Source organism: Pocillopora verrucosa, chromosome 1, assembly GCF_036669915.1.
Source record: "Pocillopora verrucosa isolate sample1 chromosome 1, ASM3666991v2, whole genome shotgun sequence".
In the NCBI taxonomy this organism is placed as follows: Eukaryota; Metazoa; Cnidaria; class Anthozoa; order Scleractinia; family Pocilloporidae; genus Pocillopora; species Pocillopora verrucosa.
Genome location: NC_089312.1, coordinates 27,953,753 through 27,973,341, shown reverse-complemented (window position 1 = coordinate 27,973,341; position 19,589 = coordinate 27,953,753). Strand labels below are relative to the sequence as shown.

The following is a 19,589-nucleotide window of genomic DNA, read 5'->3' as shown; positions in this document are numbered from 1 at the left end:
AAATTGTTAGTTTACGAAGTTCTTATCAAGGCCTACATATATATATATATATATATATATATATATATATATATATATATATATATATATATATATATATATATATATATATATAGGGAGTCTGCAAGTCAATTTTCACGTGGAACAGTGCTCAATACGTTGAAGCAGAGCGGAATAAATATTTTAAGAGGAAAAAAGGATGCAACTACATTTTCCCGACAAGCCTGTTTTGTGAATTGCTTCACTCTTCTGGGGTTTAACTAAATTTAATTAAACTCCTGAAAAGTGAAGCGATTCACGAAACAGGCTTGTCGAGGAAATGTAGTTGCGTCCTTTTTTCCTCTTAAAAAATATATATATATATATATATATATATATATATATATATATATATATATATACACACACACACACATTGTAGGCGAATACCTTAAGCCTTCCAATAGAATCAAATACAAAAACTCCCAAATTTTGTTCAGCTGGCTCTGATATTCACGTTGCTCAGAAAAGAACAGCTCCGCTGGATTCATTCTGGTCGATTCAGTAAAGGACAGGACATCTTAGCTGCATACGTGTCACCAGTGGAAATATTTTACGCATTTTTTTTTCAACTCTGGCTCGCTTCCAGTCCCCACCGGGCCTCGTTAAAGGAAAACATTAGAAGTTCATGAGCTCTTCCAGGTACGTAACGTCTTATTCTAATCGACATTTTGAAGGAGATAAAGTAAATATTGATGTTTAAATTGTCACAAAGATCTCCAATAGTTGAATGGTTTTGTTAGTGAGAAATGAGAGCAACGACTGTGTATGGTTGGCATTTCAGACTATTAATATTCACTCAAGTAATATAGACTCAAAACATAAATTTCACCTTATTTTTGCATTAGGGATAAAGAGAAACGTTCCTCCATGGGCTGCAGAGATGAATTTCATCACGTTTTTCGCCTATGTTATCCAAACTTATCCCATTAAGGTTTCTGGTGATTACTCTCTGTAATATCTTAAAATTTCCATCAATAAAAAAGAGGTCATTTCATAGCTATCTTCTGTCTCCTTAAATCAAAAGTACAAAATAAATCCAATTCAGCTGGTTTTAAGCCTAATGCATCTGCTTGAGAAAGTACTTCCTCAAGATTACACCAAGTTAAAATGGCATATTGAGCAGATCTTACAATTTGCCAATAACTGCTTTTCAAACTCCCATCGCCACAGTACTGTTCCCATCTCTGGTTTGAATGGTCCTTGGAGTGGTGTTGTTGTCATGTCTCAGTCACACTTGAAAGAGATTGAACTGCTTAATCCCATTCTGTTTAACAAACTCTTCAACTCCACCTGAAAGGTAAACAGAAAGAATGAATCCATAATTTTCTCATTTACATGTTAACAAATTGGTGGAGTATAGGGTAATCGTTATGTTTTGCTAACACAGACTTTTATGTATAAAAGAACTCACTACTGTCCTCAGGTGAAGGTATCAATTGGGTCTCATCATTACTCCTACAAGGAAGACCAAAACACTATAACCAACTGTACCCTGATGGCATAGTTGCCACAGTCATAGGTTTATGAAATTCACTGACTTTTCCCAGACAAACGTAAAATTTTCCTGATCAACTGAATTAACAATTTCACAAACAACTATTGATGATGGTTTCCAACCCTCCATTACAGCCAGTCTCTCCACCATAAATTTATGCATTCAGCTGGTCAAACACAGTGTACATGAATTGATAGTTCCTTTACATAACAAGGATAATTGATTGATTTTTTAGGCAACCCAACATTAGCTTGTCATTCAGTTCTATGAGTAAACAATTATCTAGTCTCCTAAAATTGAAAAAAAAAAAAACACTATGGTTACCAAAGAGAAGATACAGACAATTCTCACATATGTGATGAATCATTGGAAAGGAGAATTGACAGCATGGGGAAGACTTGTGCCTAACTCAAAATGTCAGTAGTTAGGTCTCATTTCATGTTATTGATGATTATAATTATGATGTTCTTTATGCATAGTTCTGTTCTCCCTTATTTTTCAGCAACTTAACTGAACTGGATGCTGACTCAAAAACTTTTAAGTTAAAACAATTATTTCACCTCCAGGCTCTTCATTTGTACTATTTTTGAGTGTGTTATAATTATTTCCTATCATAAATCTGTAACGTACAGGAATGAACAAAGTAATACTGAACAATCCAATACTTTTTCTGCACGTGCGTGAAATGAACAAAATAATTTTAAAAGATGGAAAACAATGAAAATAGAAGAAAGAGAAAACGTACGATTTCACTCACAAATCAACTTGAACTTGCACAAGGGAAATGATATGCTGGTCAGGAATCTGTCAACTATGCTGAACAATGAAATTGAGTAATATCTTAAGATCTCAGGAAGTGTCACCATCTTTCATCAAGAAGAGGGACATGATAGGATGGTTACTCACTGAACAATTTCATCAGAAGTCTTAACAACGTCTTTAGTTATAAATGCTATTGAAGTATGGGTAAGTGTATTCGAATGTAAATATCTCGAAGGAATTGACAACTTCTGTAAGTGTGCTTACATGGTTACCTATGTAACTTTACACCTACATAAGACACTTTGATAAGTGTTAGAGATAAAGCAAATTTTATCGGAAAAGATCTCCAAGGACGCCAATTACTGTTTACACAAACTTCTTCCCCCGCAGATAAAAAGGATATGACATGACCGAAGCCATGATAAAATTATTCCTCGTGTTAATTAAGACTGAACATTTTGAGACAGCTTTCGTAAAAAGTTGACTATTTGAATTTTTATTGATCACAACAGTTTCTTTTAAATTTTGCACATTTTGTAAAACCTTGCACTTCTGTTGTTGAATCATTATCAGTAAGGACTTCTCACTGATAAGGCTGAGTACAAATATGAACGAGCTTGCCTGGGAGCAGCTTTGAATCCTCATTATTTTTTTCAATATACAGTCGCTTCAGCATTGAACGAACGAACTGCATAGCCTGAAAAGCTTGTAAGCGATGGCGTCACTTTGCATCTAGGCCTCTAAGTTAACATTTTGGAATCTGGATAGGAGAACTAGAGGAGTTTGGAACAGTGTTGCATTAACATTTAAAAAATTAAGATAATCGAGGAAAAAGCTGTTGTTTACTGCTGTTTACAATGGGTGCAAAAAACCAAATTTCAAATCAACAACATTTTTTTACTCCAGGAGAGAATCAATGAAATAAAATATTCCAAATCTTTGTACATTTAGTTACATTGACAGAAATATTGGACAAGATGGCGGCCGCGCTTGCGCATTTCGTCCATAATGGCGTCCAAATAATATAAGAAACTGTAGGGAAATTTGTAAAATTTCTAAAATATAACAATCAGGAGTTCATGGTCCCGTCCGCTCTCGATCGAGACATATTCAGTACCGATTCTGCTATTCATCAAACCTCTCAGTGACTCGATGAATAAAAACCACTTACTCCCCGAGCCAGTTCTTTTGTCATTGTCCATTGACCTAAGTCGCCATACAGTTCTTCTAAATCCGTCGTTCTCCATCCCAAACACTCGCCTATAACAGGAAAGTGCATCAATGAAGTCAACTGCTCTCGATCGAATTGACTGCTACTGAGTTCGAAGCGTCCAAATATCCTGAAAAATTGCCATGTTCTCCCATCAAAAACTTCCCAACGCGGCAGAATATCCCTTATTTTCCATGTTGAGTAAGTGACGAGACGCCATGTTGAAAACTATGACTGAAATGGTTTAACACGAGCAAAGCTGACCTTCGAATCGTCGGCCATATTTGTTTATGTTCTTGCTGGTAAATAAATTAGTTCTCAGGTCCTTTTAGGAATAAAAATATGCCAGGCGTTGAATGCGAATTCAGTCATCTTGGCGCGAAAATTTAATAAAAGCAAATCAAAATTCTGATATCATGTCATCGCTCTACCTCGAAAAATCCCAAAGATTTCCTTGTAGATCTTCGTTTCATCAAATAGAAAATCTGCGGTGCTCAAATTGTGTAAGTCATGGTACGAAACACGCTTCTTTGCAGATCGGGCCGAGATCGCCGCCATATTGAATTCTCTTGCTATACTATTGTTTCGGAGTGTAATACGTTATACCGCTGATAATTGTTAGCGGGCTCGAAATGTCCTTGATTTCTGGCGATGAACTATTTCGCTAGAATACTCCTTTATTCAATAATTTTTCCATTTTCTATTTTTAAACTCGAGGGTATCCCTAAAATTTTCAGCTTGTCAATAAGGAGCTGGAAGTTTCCTTTCCTGTGAATTCAATCGAATTGTGAAATAAATGACAAAATAATTCGAAAAGCATCGTAGGCTCGCTGCTCAAATTTGCGAACTCTGAGTTCGAAGTCAGATTAAGTGTTAAGATGATTGTCCGAGCCAAGCCAAAAACTGACCTGCTTCAGTAAATCAAAGTTGAGAAACAGCTTTTCAAATGACGATGCGAAGAGCGGGCGTTATTGACGATAAGTGACCTGAAGTCGCCATTTTTTACGATCGAGCACCAGCTTTCTGAAAATGTTTTTAAACTCTATTTGAAGCAGCGTCTGTTTGAAAGTCACAAGTCTATATTTACAATTGATTCGGAAGTCGTTTAATTTGCATTAGATCCAATCACTTACTTTTGCTATGATATTTATCGGTGAAAATTATCGCAAGCGTTCACCATCGCGCACACGAAAAAATGTGTCCGTAGCTAAAGCTACCCTTTATTTATTTCATTTATTTTCCCATTACTTATAAAATTACAACAGTTTACAGTAACAGGTACAGGAAAAAAAACAAATTGATGGCGCAGAAACCTAATAGAAATCATTAAGGCTTTCAGTAGGCCTAGGCTACCTCAAAAGTAGTCTACAGGAACAATAAATGTAGACAACAGACATAAATCCTACTATTTTAGATGCTTAAAGATGCGCTTTGGGTGTTTGAGGTCTGCCGCTTCGTGGTGTCAATTACATCCTCGTCGGCCGTGATCTCGAATAGACATTTTTTGGGGTCGTACTTGAGAATTAGCTAAAGCGTGATTAGAGGTGCCTTATTGATTAAACTCTGTAGTGCGACCACAACCATTGTAAATAACGCCTTAATTTGACAATAATGGTTCTTGTGTGTGAGGAAATACGGTTTCCTTGCGCATGAACTAACAGCAAACTTTAAGAAGGCGAGAAAAAAAACTTACTGTATTTTGTTTCGTTGTCCAATGCAATTTTGCGATAACTGCTTTGTACTTTTTGATTCTAGTACTATTTCTTAGTGAGAAGAGAATTAACGCATCGCATTGGCAACCAACATTGGCATTTACAGTCTCATTGCCACAAAATGGAGTAATGGCGTTTTCACATAGTTTTGCGGTAAAGCTGCATGTACTTCACATTCAGGTCCCAGTTTAATGCAGCGCCCATTAGTTTATTTAACTGCAGATGAAAAGCTACCTCCGAGTCGCTATGTGTTTCCAAACGATAAGCGGGTGTGTTTGACAACTAAACAAACACTGTGTTAATATTGCCACAGTGATCGGTGCACTTTGACATCACTGTGACGACGTTGGAAGCTTTTGCAACAATTGTGATTCACAATTAATGAATTTGTTCTCGATATCCCCCGACTGAAGGACAAACGTAGGAAATGTTTGAAGAGTAAATGCTTGAAAGTGTCCACGGCCGCTTACGAGTCAATGTCTTTGTTATGAAGACTTTGTCAACAAAGATTTATGAAAATTCAAACAACGTTACCATTTCTCAGTGAAGGCGGTATAGATTGTCGGCTAACGAGAGTAGCCGCAGAGGGAGCTTTAACTGTAGTTGTTACAAAAAAAATTGAATGATTCTTGTAAGCGCAGGTGAAATACCGTGTTGGCGCTTCTTTTCAATCAAATAGACTTACTTAGTCAACGTTCGTTCTCCACTTTTTTCTGTCGGATTAATCATAGAATATGTTAATTTATTTTTAATGTATCTCTTGATTTCTCTCGGAATCCTCCAAAACGTAACTGAACCAGCACTTACAGTAAAATTGCTAAGGGACACGAGGGAAGCAAGGTGTTAATTGTGCGCACTTCGAAAATACCAAATAAAAGTAGAATAAACATTGCATCTCGACACGTTAAAATAACCGATAACATTAGCAAAAAAAAAAAAAACGTCTGATTCCATACGAAATAGTATCATGAGAATTATATGGGCAATCATCTCTGCAGAAAAAGGTCAAATGTTCAGAAAAACTTTCAAATAGAGGCGTGAGAGTAGTTAATAATTCTATACCGCTTCGCTACATTTTTTTCCCACTCTTTTTGTTGTATTCAAAATACCCCTTCTCTTGAAGCTATAGAATTACTTAGTACTCTTTCAAACACTGCTAGGATTCGTTTAAAGGAAAAGGGAAGAAAAGAAATTCTAGGCTTTTCTTCGCGTATTCATATCCTGATGGCGAGTATTGTGCCCTAAGCGTGGTCGAAATTCAGCTCGGAAATATTTGATGTGCGCGACACGCTTTTTCGATTGGCGAGAGAGGACCACGCAAATAACTAAATTTGTCTCAAATATGCAATGATAACTGAAAAAAATGAAGACATTTTGGTTGTCGACTACAAGTTTGACGATAACTTCATTTCATCAATTGTGTTTACGTGAATATCTCCCACAGAATTAAAGCGTGTCCTCAAACAAACAAACAAACTGAGTTGGTGTAATCTCTGCCTTTCAAACTAAATTGTCAAAGCTTTCGACAGTTTAAAAACATATGCAGTTCTTTTTGCAAATTGATTACGGTATCTTGATCGGCGGCTTGTCGGAAACTCGACAAAACTTACACTTAATGCACTGGTTTAACACTACTGTTGAGATGACTTGTTGTAAAGGCAGTCCAAGCATCAGTATTCATTTCAGATAGATAGATCGCTTCCTCTACATTTCGTTTGAGGTCAAATTCGTCAAACAAGAAATTCATTGGACTCTGTCTATGCTCCCTGATAAAGTCTCAATCAGTAGGTGCGTACGTAGCATTGAAACTTAATATCATAGGCTAACCAGGCCCTATTGAAGCGAAACTAAGGTACTGTAAACATGCAAACAAACAAACTCGATTGATCGGCGTAGCTCTGTGAATAGGAAATAGTCTTATCGGTGGTAAATAGTATTTCATCGACCCAACAGTTTTTGGCATTATGCATGAGCTAGTCTAAGGGACAGATGCGTAAAAATTCTAAAACCATCTTTACAGACCTTAGCTCAGTTATTCTCCAGGCTCTCAACTCGAGTTTGTACGAAGACGACTAATTAATTGAAAGCCGTAAACTATTTGCGCTTCGGTTAACGTATGTTGTTCGATCTAGTAATAAAATTTTCTTTCCAGATCTTTATTACATTTATCGGCAAAAATCAGCCTTAACATCCCGTGTCACTGATGGCCATTAACGTCTTCACTGAATGTAGGAACTGCATTTTGATAAATAAAAATAAAGCCAGACGACGAAAGTAGTACAAAATGAAACGCCGTTCAGAGAATTCTTGAACTATAAATCTTTAATATTGCACTGAAGATGAAAGAGGATGGTATCAAAACCACATTCCAAAGTTGATATGAAAAACATTGTAAAACTTTCGATCAAGAATTGAAAATATGTGGAAAGATCGTTGAGCTGATGTGTAGAAATAACGCGCGCATCTACTAAGCAGACTATCTTGATGACACGTAACTTTGTTTACTTAGCTTTGAAAAATTCGTGTTCACTTTTTGTGTACTTTGCATTTATTACCGACAAATATAACGCAACAAGAGCAAAACATTTCCATACCCAAGTGGGTCTTGAATCACACAGACCGACACTTGTATTATGATGAGGCCAATTACAGTACATGCCGCTGTTGTTCCGCATAAAAGGAAAGAACTCCTTTTCTGGCTGGCTTTAGTTCTTTCCTTCAGATGTAACTTCGCTATCACCCAAAACTACCAAGTGGAGTCCCTGGATGACACCAGAAACGCGTTGATGTCCTACGCCGCTGGTTCCTCGAAACCTGGAGGTAAAGTACATGACTGCCTTTGAAAACTGTAAAAAAAAAAAAAAAAAAAGGAAAAATCATCTTTTCACCACAGCAGCAACGACCTTAATCAAATAGTAAAAACTCGTGAAATTAAGCGAAATTTAGATGGCTCAAAAGCGTTATTCTCTCTTCTTTATCGCTGGTTTTTATGTTTCTTGCATTCCATGACATTTTTCGTCGGTATACTCGGAGGCAAATGAGGAAAAACTTAAACAGAACTATACTGGTGCGTTTATCGGCCTTATCCGAAACTCAACTGCATCTCCCAAACAAGTCAAAATCTTATAAATGTTCTAAAAAAGAAATGAATATCATCAAAAATTCAAATCATAAAAAAGAAAGCTACACCATTACAACTTTACTTAAAGACCGCGCAGATATGATGCAAAAAATGGTAAAGGAATGTAATTTTCAAATTCATTTCAGTTCGACAAGAGATCGTCATCTTCCACATCTTCTGTTCTTATTTCAGCCTAGTGGCATTTTTTCACAGAACAAATTAAAACTGTGAGTTGAATTGAGTAAAATTAAGATGTGTAGTATTTTACTGTTTATCGCGGATCTCACTCTGTGCTATTTTTAAAAATTACCACAATCTCTTCTTTTTCATGATATCTCGCTGCCCTGCGATATACTTTACTTCTCTAAATTCTTCATACTTCTCTAATATCCCTTAAAACCCTCGGTATCTCTTGCACCTCGGGTCTCCTTGACATCTGTCAGTGGTCTTTCTACCATCTCTAATCTCCGTTAAAGTTCTTGTCTCTGTGCTCTCTGTAATCTTCCCTAAGATTTCTGGTGTCTCTTCCAGTTCTAGCATCGCTCTAAAGTCCATTATCATTGGTGTCTCCCTAAAATATTTAGTCTCGTTGCTAAATATGGTCTCCCTTCCATCTCTGGTCTTTCAAGCATGTCTGCTGCCTCTGCAGGTAATATTTTCTCCAACATTTATAGTCCCTCTTCCACCTCTTGATGATCTCTCTCTACCATCTGTAATCTCTTTGCCATCGTTCTCAATCCCCCAGGTACGGATGTCTGAACTACTGATCTCTTCTCTCTCTCTATTCGCTAGTCTCATCTCTCTACTTGCCTTCTCTAACTTCTCTACCTCCTGAGACTCTTTCTGCCATATTTCTTGTTTCTGTATAGGCTCGTTGTTATGTTAGTTCCTAATACCATCTCCTGCTCGGATATCTTCTCTCGTTTCCTTGCTACCTCCAGTCTCTCTACCATTTATGATCTCTTACATATCTCCCTATTATCTTCTGTCGTTGTACTTTTCCTGGTATTTTTCTCTATATCTGGATAATTTTTTTCGACTTTTCTGTACATTTTGTCTATCGTCTTCATGTTGTTTCTCTATCATCTCTGGTCTCTCCCTTTCATATCTCATCTCTCCATAAGGTGGATCTTTTTTTTCCATCCTTGTTTTCTCTCTGGTCTCGTGCCTGCCTCATGCATCTTGCTTCTCCATACATCTTGCCTCGTTACCACCTTCTTGCTATTCTGTTGTATCTTGTCACCCAAAACCTTCTTTCACCTTGACCATTTCTAAATTCCCTTCCATCTCTGGCAACCTTGCCATCTTTAGTACCCCTATTCATTTGTAGTCTCTGTGAAATATTGGGTTTCTCTTCCTCTGATCTTTTAACCACAATTTTAACCATAATTTTTTGTTTCTCAGCCACTTTCAGTCTTTCTTGGAGAAATGTTTTATAATGAGCCCAGAATATCTAGGAATGTGCCTTCTGATGCTTAGTTACGCTAAGACGGATTTATGGACATAAAATGAAGTAGCCTTATAACAGTCTAGCCTTCCAAGAATATCTATACAAGTGGAGCTCATTTCGATGTGTTGTTGTTATCTCTCGATGAGCTCTTAATAAAGTTGTGTGTTTCACACTACCAGTGACCACTACCTTCTCTAATCTCGCTACCTATAAAGGCCTATAGCTGGTCTATGTACCAGTTATAATCGTCCTATCATGTCTGGTCTCTAAATCACCTCTGATGACTGAACTGCCTCTCACATTACTGTCTCTTGGACTTCTACCATCTCACAATCTCTGCTATCGCAACTGAGTCTTTCAATCACTTCAAAGTCTCTATTTTGTTTTTCTCACTTCAAGTGGTTCTAGGGACTCTAACATCTCGTGCTCCTCACATTTCTAGTCCTTCTACCATCACCTGTTTCTACAATTTCCAGTAACTACACAGTCTCAGCTCTCTCCACCATCTGTGGTCCATCAGCCATCTTCGTTCTTTTTGCCATGTCTGGTCTCTCCCTACACATACCATCTTTACTATATGAACAATTGTAGTATTCATACCTCCTTGCTACTGTTTTCTCTACTTTCCTTGTTTCTCTACCATCTTTTCATTATTTAATTGTTCTGTCTGCCTGTCGTCTATTTCTCTGTCCTAGCAATTCTTTTCCACAATTTCCAGAGTCTGTACCAGCTTCTGTCTTTCAACTAACGCTGATCTCTCTAGCAACTCTTAGTTCTTTGATTGTTCTCGCCTATCCTTTATCTCTTTTCTCAGTACCATCTGTTGTCTTTTACCATCTCCCTACTTTCTCCATTTATTGATTTTCGACAATCTCCGGTCTCTTTACCATCTATTTGCTTTTATCTTTGTCTGGTCTTTCGTGTTTCTGTTTTTCTTTTTTACCCTTGACAGTGTCTTTAGCGTCTTGTGTCTCTTAACCATTTTTTGTCTCTTTGTCATCTCTTGTGTCAGTACCATTTCTACTCTCTCCCCCATCTCTAAGCTTGCCGACGTCTTTGATGTCTCTACCATTTGTGATGTCTATTTCATCTATTTTCTTCCTAATATCTCTGGTATCTTCACTATTTCTAGTATTTCTGCCCTTTGTAGTCTTTCTACACTAGAAAAAACTATCTCTCTAAACTATCTCCGGTGTCTCAATGCCGTGTTTGCTCTCTCCTCCATTTACACTATCTCTGTCACTTTTAGTCTCTCAATTATTTCTATACTCTCTTTCTTTTCTTTCTCTCATTTTTATTTACACTTTACTTTCCTCGACATCTTCGGTCTCTCTAGCTTCTCTCTTACCATTTTCCCTCTTGCGTCTCTAATATTTCAATTCACGCATCCATCTGTAGTCTCTTTTCAATCTTTCTGTTTTTTCTCATCATTTCCCACTTCTCCACAGTCTTTAGTCTCTTTTTTGACTGGTCTCTCTACCGTTCCTGGTCTCGACTTCTCGCTATCTCTAAACTGAATTCCCCATCTGGTTCCACAATCGTCTCTATTCATTCAATCATCTTTGATCTCGCTGTCATTTCTGGTCTTTTTAACAACATCGACCTCTCTATCAACCTTCGGCATCCTCATTTTTTTCCCTTTTGTATTATTTTTTTAATATTCACCATTCTTTGCCGTATCATCTTTCTGAATATGTTCTTATTTTTTGTTAAACTTTTCTTTCGTTATACTTTCTAATCTCCTTACTACCTTTTTTCGTCTATTTCATCAGCTTTTTCCTACTGAGATTTCTCTTATATTCAACCAATTTCTATTGTGCAAGTAATTCGCCTTTTAAAACGTCTCTTCCATTTCGTCATCTACATTTACTCCCAACTTCTGCTATCTATTTTCCACGTTTGTTTGCGACTTTAAAGCTTATACAGCCACCTCTTGTTCGTTTGTCCTTTCCTCTATAAACCCTTTCATTCTTTACCATCTTATAATCAATTTTACGTTCAATATCCAGAACTAATTTTGATTTCAGAATTGTGCAATCAGTGAAAGTCAGTTGTTCTCTGAGCACTGGTCAAAATGAAATTGAAAGAGACGTATAATCCTTTATCTCGGCTTCTTCAAAATAACTTGAGATGGTGATAATGAAACTTTTTAACAAGTGAATTGCGCGCATGCGCAAGAGTGAGTTGTAGATACGATGTGGGGTATGGCACTTGCTCGCTCGATTGGTCGATTCCTGTAAACTTTTTTTCGATTTTAGGCTTTTGAGTGCATTTGATAGTTTTTGGCGAGCAATAAACAAACGAAATGGCGACCTTTGTTGCCAAAAATAGTGGTGGGGTGAAAAAGAAGCCAATGATAATCTGAAAAGAGTTTTTTTTTTTTCGTTTTAGTTTCAACAAGCGGCGCCAGCGACTGGCAGGCATGCAAGGATTCACACTGAAATAACAGAACAACCTTCGTTTTTCATAAAATTGTAATTTACAACCCTTGAACTTGAAAACAATCCGAAGATTCACTGAAAATATCACTTACTGCGAAGCGCTCGGAGTTTACAGATGTTCAAAAGCTTTTTCTGCTATGGCGTGAGATTGAGGACAAAATCGATCATTACGTTTCGTATCGCGTGTTTTCCCTGTGTGAAGCAACAAAAGATGCCGGCGACTGACGAAATTACAAGTTAACACGAAAATCAAATAACATCTAAACAAACAATTTTAGCTACCGATTTTCAGAGAATTTTTAAAGAACAATTTTCTTTTAAGTTTCAAGACAATTTGTAGATTCAAAATACATATTACGTACTAAAATGCGAAAGTTGTATTGCACAAAATTGATAAATAGGCCTAAAATTAAATTCTATCTTGTTATTGATTATACGTTGCCTAGCACGTGACTAAAATCTACCCAGGTGGAGATCCAAAATGACGGTAGCAGTCTTGGCTTAGTTATATCACTCAAAACTCGTTCCGTTTGTCTCATTTGATAAAGAGGGAATCGTTAATGTTTTCCTTAAGACAGTATTGCCTTGATTTTCTAATATTTACAATGATGGACAGTAAATTTCACTTTTCACCCACATTTACTTCCAACCTTTTCTTTTGAACCAGAAACAAAAATGATATACGTTTAAAACACATGACATCATCCACCCTTGTCAAATGTAATAGCATGATCATAATGCCTTCTTATTCCAACGTTACTTTGTTTCTTTGCTACATTAACGAACACTGAACTACTGCTCGTACTCTAGATATGACAATCAACCAGAAAATTCCCTAAACCAGATAAAATTAAACATAATCCAAAAAATCATGGGTCAATTCACGAGTTTGCTCACAGAGCACTTTGATTCTCTTTTATTTTTCAAATTTCATACTCGCACATCGCCCTAAATAGCATTTAGTGTTAATCAGTATTGCCAAGGGCGTGACATTTGTTAAATTCGGTTTTTTTTTTTTAAACAATTTTATTTACAAGACGATCACTTACACTACTTACAGTATTAATTACACTTACATTGTACTTGCTACTTACACTACTGATACTTATACTTACACAAATTATGCATACACTACATTACGATACATGTATTACAATACTATTAACATTAATTTAATTTACGGTTGGCGTGTTTACAAAGTTCTTTTCAATTAAAAGACAATCACAAGTGAACATACAGGTCTCAAAAATGTTACACTTCTTTGGATATTTACTTTTGATAAAGCTTAAACAAATATTTATGAAATTAAGTATAAGTCTAACCTAAAACAACAGCAGCATGAAAAATTAAAGTAAAAAAGCCCACGTGCGATAAAATTTCGGAAGTTCTTTTTTTGCGGTCGCGATCTCTTTTAGGATTTCAAGTTTTCCCGTGATGAGCAGTAGGAAGATTTGAAAATCTAAGATGTCTCCGCAAAGGCTTGTGCAGAAAATGTGATATTTGGCTAACAATAGGCAATAATTTAGGACTTGCCAATGCTTTGTCCTATAATGCCAGCCATAGAGTATATGACTTGTGGATAACGTTATTGTTTCATTTGTTTTTTGGTGCCACCAGTCTTGAAACAGAATCCAGAAGTCGAGTATTAGTGTGCAGTTTATTAATAGGTGATGCAACGTTTGTTTTTCTGTATTGCATAGGTTGCATAAGGGGCTCTCTGAAATGCCGTCTCGGTAAAGAGTGGCGCGAGTTGGAAGCACGTTATGAATCACTTTATACTGAAACATTAACTTAACTTTAAATTAAATTTTGCGACGAATTCATGTCACTTCAAAAATTTCTGATTTTGGTTTAAAATGTCGCTTATCTTAGTAATACCGGCGTCATACCAAGTTTGGTAAAAGACAGCTTTTTTTCCTATAAGAATTTTTCTGTTATTCCACGCTATTTCGTTTTTAGGATTTGTTTTGGAATCGATGCCCGTTGAGATTTTAAACTCGCACCAATAATCTAACACTTTTTTGTAAAATGCATGAAGCTTATCATCGAGGTCTAGTGTGCTTGGTGTAAAGTTGCATTTTGTTAGAAAAGCAAGACCACCATGTTTGTGTAAGAGCTGGTTAGGAATAATTTTCCAGGAGGCTTGTGAGTCATCTTAAATTCTGTTGACCCAAGCTATTTTGAGTGCTTTTTCCATGATATTAAAATCGCACATTTTCAAACCGCCATCTTTCTTTTCTCCAATTATGGTGTTTCTTTTTATTTTAGAGGGTTTTCCTGCCCAAATAAAGTTGAAAGTTAGCTTATTTATTTCTTGGATATAGTGATCTGGAACAGGGAGCACGGAGGCTGAATAAATTAACTTAGATATCCCAAGTGTTTTGACTATGTTTATCTTTCCATAGAGAGTTAGATTTCTCCGTTGCCAAGTGATTAGCGTTTTCTCGAGATTACGTATTTTTTCACCGAAGTTCAGTCTATTAGCACTTTCTTGGTTATGAGAAAAAAAGACACCAAGGGCATTGACAGGTTCTTTTGGCCATTTAAAACCAAAGGGTTCATCTGTTCTGTCTTTCCATTCGCCTAACCACATTGCTTCGGTTTTAGTTGTGTTTATTTCTAGGCCAGAAAGTTCTTTGAACTCATTTAAAACCTTCAATAGACTCACGACGGAATCGAGGTCACGAACAAATACTGTTGTGTCGTCGGCATATTGACTTATTTTAAGCTCATGCTTGTTGACTTGGATACCTTTAATAGTAGGATCATTTTTTATGGCTTTAGAGAGGAGTTCTATGCCGAGAACGAAAAGAACTCCAGACAAAGGGCAACCTTGCCTGACTCCCCGCTGTAGGGAGAAAAAAATTGAGGCATGACCGTTATTCAGAACACAGCTAGTAACATTATTATAAAAAATTTTTATCCAATTTTGGATGTCGTGGCCGAAGTTGAAGAGCTGCAATGTTTCTAAGAGATAGTTCCATTCAATGGAATCAAACGCTTTTTTGAAGTCCAAGAAAATGGCAATCCCTTTTTGATTTGTTTTATCTGTGTAATGTATTAGGTCATAAATTAGCCTTATATTTTCACCAATGTAGCGGCCTTTAACATAACCGGTTTGATCAGGGTTTATTAAAGTTGGCAAGACATTTTCGATTCGCTTGGCTATAACTTTAGTGAGAATCTTGGAGTCGACGTTGAGAAGTGAGATGGGCCTTAGATTTTCCAGAATAGTTTTATCCTTAAATTTTTGTGGGATAAGCGAGATTATTCCTCGTCTTTGACTTATAGAAAGCATGCCATGTTGAGAAGCAAAGTTGTAGCTCGCTACCAGATCATGGCAGATGTCGGGCCAAAAAATTCGGTAAAATTCAGCAGGCAGACCATCACTGCCCGGGGATTTGTTATTGTCAAAGTCTTTGAGTGCATTCTGGCATTCTTCTACCTTTACCAATCCTTCACAAGAATTCTTTTCTTCTTCACTTAGTGCGGTTACGTTTTCTGGACTAGAAAAAGGCGAGTTTTTAAAATTTTCGGGGTTGATATTGGTGGAGCGGTATAACGACTCATAGAACTTTTTTTCTTCTTCTAAGATATCGAATTGATCTTCTATATAACAATTATCCCCAACTTTGAGTTTTGAGATTGTTTTAATATCATGATGTCGTTTTTCTAAGCTGTAGAAGTACTTAGTGTTGCGTTCTCCTTCTTCATGCCATCTTACTTTGCTTCTCAGGATTGCACCTTGAGTTAAATTCGGTTTGGATGCAAGTTTTTTTTCCAGAACCGTAATGACACTTTTTCAAGGTACTGTCTTCTTATTTTTAGGAGCATCGAGTTCAAAACCAAGCAGACCATCTAACTCCTTCTTGACAACCGTAGATCAAATTGAGAAATCCGTGTATGATGCTCAGGCCATGAAGTGGTATTATACACAATCGACAACAAGAGCGAAAAAGATCAAAGATTACATCAAGCTGGCGTCCAAACACGGTAACACTCGGTTCATTCAGCAACTGCTTGGTCATGGTTTGTTTACATCAATTGAGATCGAGAAAAGGAAGGCAACATCAACTGGGCTCACGGGAAAGAGGGCAACGACTCTTTCCCGATCGAAGCGCTGTGCTCCGTGCGCAGCTGCAGTAAAGAAGTACTTGGAAACCATCAAGAAAGAAGTCAAAGCAAGTGTTTTTGATGCTCTCCTTGGTGTAGTGGAGAGAGTAACCTTGATGTTTGCTATTGATGATACTGGAAGCATGGGCAGTGAGATTGTAGCTGTGAAAGCCATTGCAAAATATATCATCGAATATCCGTCGAGACAATACACGGAAATAGACTATGTGCTCTCCCCCTTTAACGACCCGAGTATGTATTCAGTTTTCTTTTTTAGATTGATTCTCTCCTTTTAATGTGGCGTCATTGTGTACAAATAATTACGCACACTGGATCGAAGTGGGACAGATAAGTGACCAACCTTTTTTTTGTAATTTAGATGTTATATATGTATATTTTCATAACTATGTTTCAAGATCGATTTTACATTTCTTTTTCCCCCTAGAAACTGGGCCACTAACGCTTATGAATGCTGGAAAAGGGAAGGAATTTATAAAGAAAATTGAAAATCTTATTCCACGTGGAGGAGGGGATTGTCCAGAGTTGGCCTTCCAAGGGATGTACGATGCTCTCAGTAGCGGTTTTGCCCAGGAAAAATCACCGCTTTACGTCTTTACTGATGCAACAGCTAAAGACTGGGACAAATATGACATGGTGGCAACCGCAGCTATGGCGCTAAGATCAAGTGTTTATTTCTTTACCACTGGACTTTGTGGTATGAGCAAGTACAGCCCATATGACAAACTTGCTCAAGCAACTTGCGGTCAAGTGTTCGAACTCCCTAAGCATGGCTCTGACCTCGGAAAGATGAAGAAAGTCACCAAGAATCTACTCGGTGGAGCTGCCCCTGTACACTGCGACACTTCAAGTAGTACGTTCTCCATAGGGAAGAAAAGAAGTCTCAGCTCTTTCACAATCTACAAAATACCTCTTGATGACTCTATGAACAAAGTGATTGTCTCTGTTACAACCCAAAACAGAGGACCAATGATCTTCCTGAAAGATCCTGTTGGTGTTCGCGTCAACAAAGGAAGAACTGACCTGACCAGAGGCGTGATATTTGTGGTAGATCACCCTAAACCAGGGGTCTGGAAGTTGTTTGTATCACCTGGAGCAGGCAAGCACTCTTACGTGGTAAAAGGATCCGGTACGGCAAACTTGGACTTTGACTTCATCTTTGTCAATCCCCGGGGTAAAATGCCCCCTCTCCCAGTCCCCCATCCCCTCATTGGTAAGTGTGTCGCATGCCAATTTTCTCTTCTTTTCTATGCTTTTTGACACTTCTTTATTTCTGAAAATGATTCTTTAGGTCATTCTTGGGTTGATAGGGCACATGGAGGTATATCGTGTTAATATTAATTAACATCTTTCATTTGCTTGGCTTGGAAATAGTGTGTACCGATGGTATACGGGTTTCAATAAGGTTATTTTCCTCTAACTGAAAAGCTCATCGTTGTCAAATCATGGTTGTTGGTAATTGAAATAAAAACAAACAAACAAACAAAGGATTAAATTTGCTCTAGATAGCAACTCCGCAGATGTAATTACAAAAGCGGTCGGCAGAGCATAGATTTACCAGACACATCTAAATGGTAAATAGTGATAAACTAGTGATAGACTATTTTTTTTCCGATTCACACTCACAGGTCACTCCGCCCACGTCATCTTGATTGTAAGGGCAGCAAATAAGATCCGTGGAACGTCATTAAAACTTGGAATCCTGAGCAGAGATAACAAAGTTTTGAATGTAAGTTCAGTCCATTCAGTGGGGAAAAGTGGTGCCCATTTCTCAGCGTCTTTCTCGACTCCCACCGTCCCATTTAAATTGAAACTGCAAGGCAAGACCAAAAAGAACTTCAACTTTGAGCGCGACTCCCCAAACATCGTTCAGCCAGGTCACGCCCTGCTTAGGGTTCTCTATGCCAGACGTGAATTCACTGTACCCATTGGCGGAAAAGGATTGGTGATATTCTTTGTTTTCAACACAGCTACAACAGAGTTTTTTAAGTTCCAAGTCAAAACCTCGACAGTTTTCGATTCCTCGGTTTCACGGCCCCGAGTCCGTGTCTACCAAAACCGGACTGGCCTCTTCCACGTCTGGTTTACTACAAAGTCCGGTGTCATATCTGGAACCGGTGATGACGTGGTGGTGACCGCCACTGGGATGACGTCTAAAGTGACTATCAGCTCCATTGTTAGCCTGATGGTGTATTAGCTGCATCGGGTGCATCATGAGTCCTGCCTCAGAAGGAAACACATCAGATATGGACAAACGATTATGAACTTTTATTTGCTATGCTGGTTTTAAGGGGTTAAAGAGTCATTTTAGTAGTATTCAGCTCTCTTTCCAAAGGTATTTGATGTAGAAAGAAAAAAAGGTTAACTAAAACTTTTGGTAGGGTTAATGAAATTAGTTAATTAATTTTTCTAGCTAGGCGGAATTTTTTTAATTTTCATGTTGATCAGCTAAGGTGGAAACAATTGTAAGGGTGATTTTCATATTGATCTCAATACTTCCAGATATTTTTTTACTTTTTCGGTGCCAGAAAAATCACTGAACAGCTCTGCTTTTAGAGCTATGACTTACGAGTGCCAGGTTATTGTGGAGTTCCGACATAATTTCAGTGGAAAGAGGAGAGGCTGAAGATTTTCTTCTTTGATATGTGGGTGCTATTTGCTTGGGAATAAAAACATTCAAAACCAACTTTCTTCATTTTTAGTAGTGAGCGTTACCAAGCGAGAATTGATGTTGATGCGGGTAGATTGCACTCGCCGGATCTCTCCATCCTTCAATTTTTTTCTCCTTCCTTCACTCGATTACCCCATTATCCAAAACAATTTTGTACAGTCTCTTGATCGAGGACTGCCGTCATTCACTGTGACACAACATCAACCATCAATGCCTAACCTAATTTAAATGCTCACGAAAAACTGTCAGAGCGACAACCATTGGTGAGCGAAATCTAAAAGATGCACCCCTCTTTTCTAACAAAAAGAGGAGGGAATCCCTCAAAAACTTTACTCGAAGGTAATTGTTCCCTCACATCTTCCGATTGGCTTCTCCTCCCCAGCTCGATATAAACTAGTTATGCCCTTTAGGACAGTCATCCTTCACATGTTGAATGATATGAAGAAACTAAAGATCTTAAAAGTAGTCCGGCTGTCTGTCCGCGCGAAAGAAAACATTTCCAGTCGCAGAATATGACTCTTAGGGGACCTAAGCCAAAAATTTTTTTGTTTTCG

The 19,589-nt window shown here is 37.6% G+C and overlaps 1 protein-coding gene and 1 long non-coding RNA gene across 2 annotated transcripts; one reads left to right on the top strand and one right to left on the bottom strand.

The window, feature by feature from the left end:
* Positions 1 to 415: 415 nt before the first annotated feature.
* Positions 416 to 4,074, bottom strand: LOC131790066 (uncharacterized). The gene is made up of 3 exons (XR_009340668.2): positions 3,941 to 4,074; positions 3,471 to 3,834; positions 416 to 1,332 (listed from the first exon to the last, which is right to left on the bottom strand). It is a non-coding gene; the product is annotated as an uncharacterized lncRNA (long non-coding RNA).
* A 3,756-nt stretch (positions 4,075 to 7,830) lies between these two features.
* Positions 7,831 to 19,050, top strand: LOC131790064 (hemicentin-2-like). Its single transcript, XM_066166362.1, has 4 exons — positions 7,831 to 8,041; positions 16,062 to 16,598; positions 16,792 to 17,577; positions 17,993 to 19,050. Exons 1-4 carry the CDS (start codon positions 7,855 to 7,857, stop codon positions 18,559 to 18,561), a joined length of 2,079 nt encoding a protein of 692 aa, XP_066022459.1. The 5' UTR covers positions 7,831 to 7,854; the 3' UTR covers positions 18,562 to 19,050.
* The last annotated feature ends 539 nt before the right edge of the window (positions 19,051 to 19,589 follow it).

Bases quoted from the DNA above. Each gene is read 5' to 3' on its own strand.
- LOC131790064 (XM_066166362.1), top strand. From the start codon at position 7,855: ATGATGAGGCCAATTACAGTACATGCCGCTGTTGTTCCGCATAAAAGG. The intron at 16,599-16,791 runs GTATGTATTCAG...TTTTCCCCCTAG, and splicing joins CTCCCCCTTTAACGACCCGA to AAACTGGGCCACTAACGCTT. The intron at 17,578-17,992 runs GTAAGTGTGTCG...TCACACTCACAG, and splicing joins AGTCCCCCATCCCCTCATTG to GTCACTCCGCCCACGTCATC.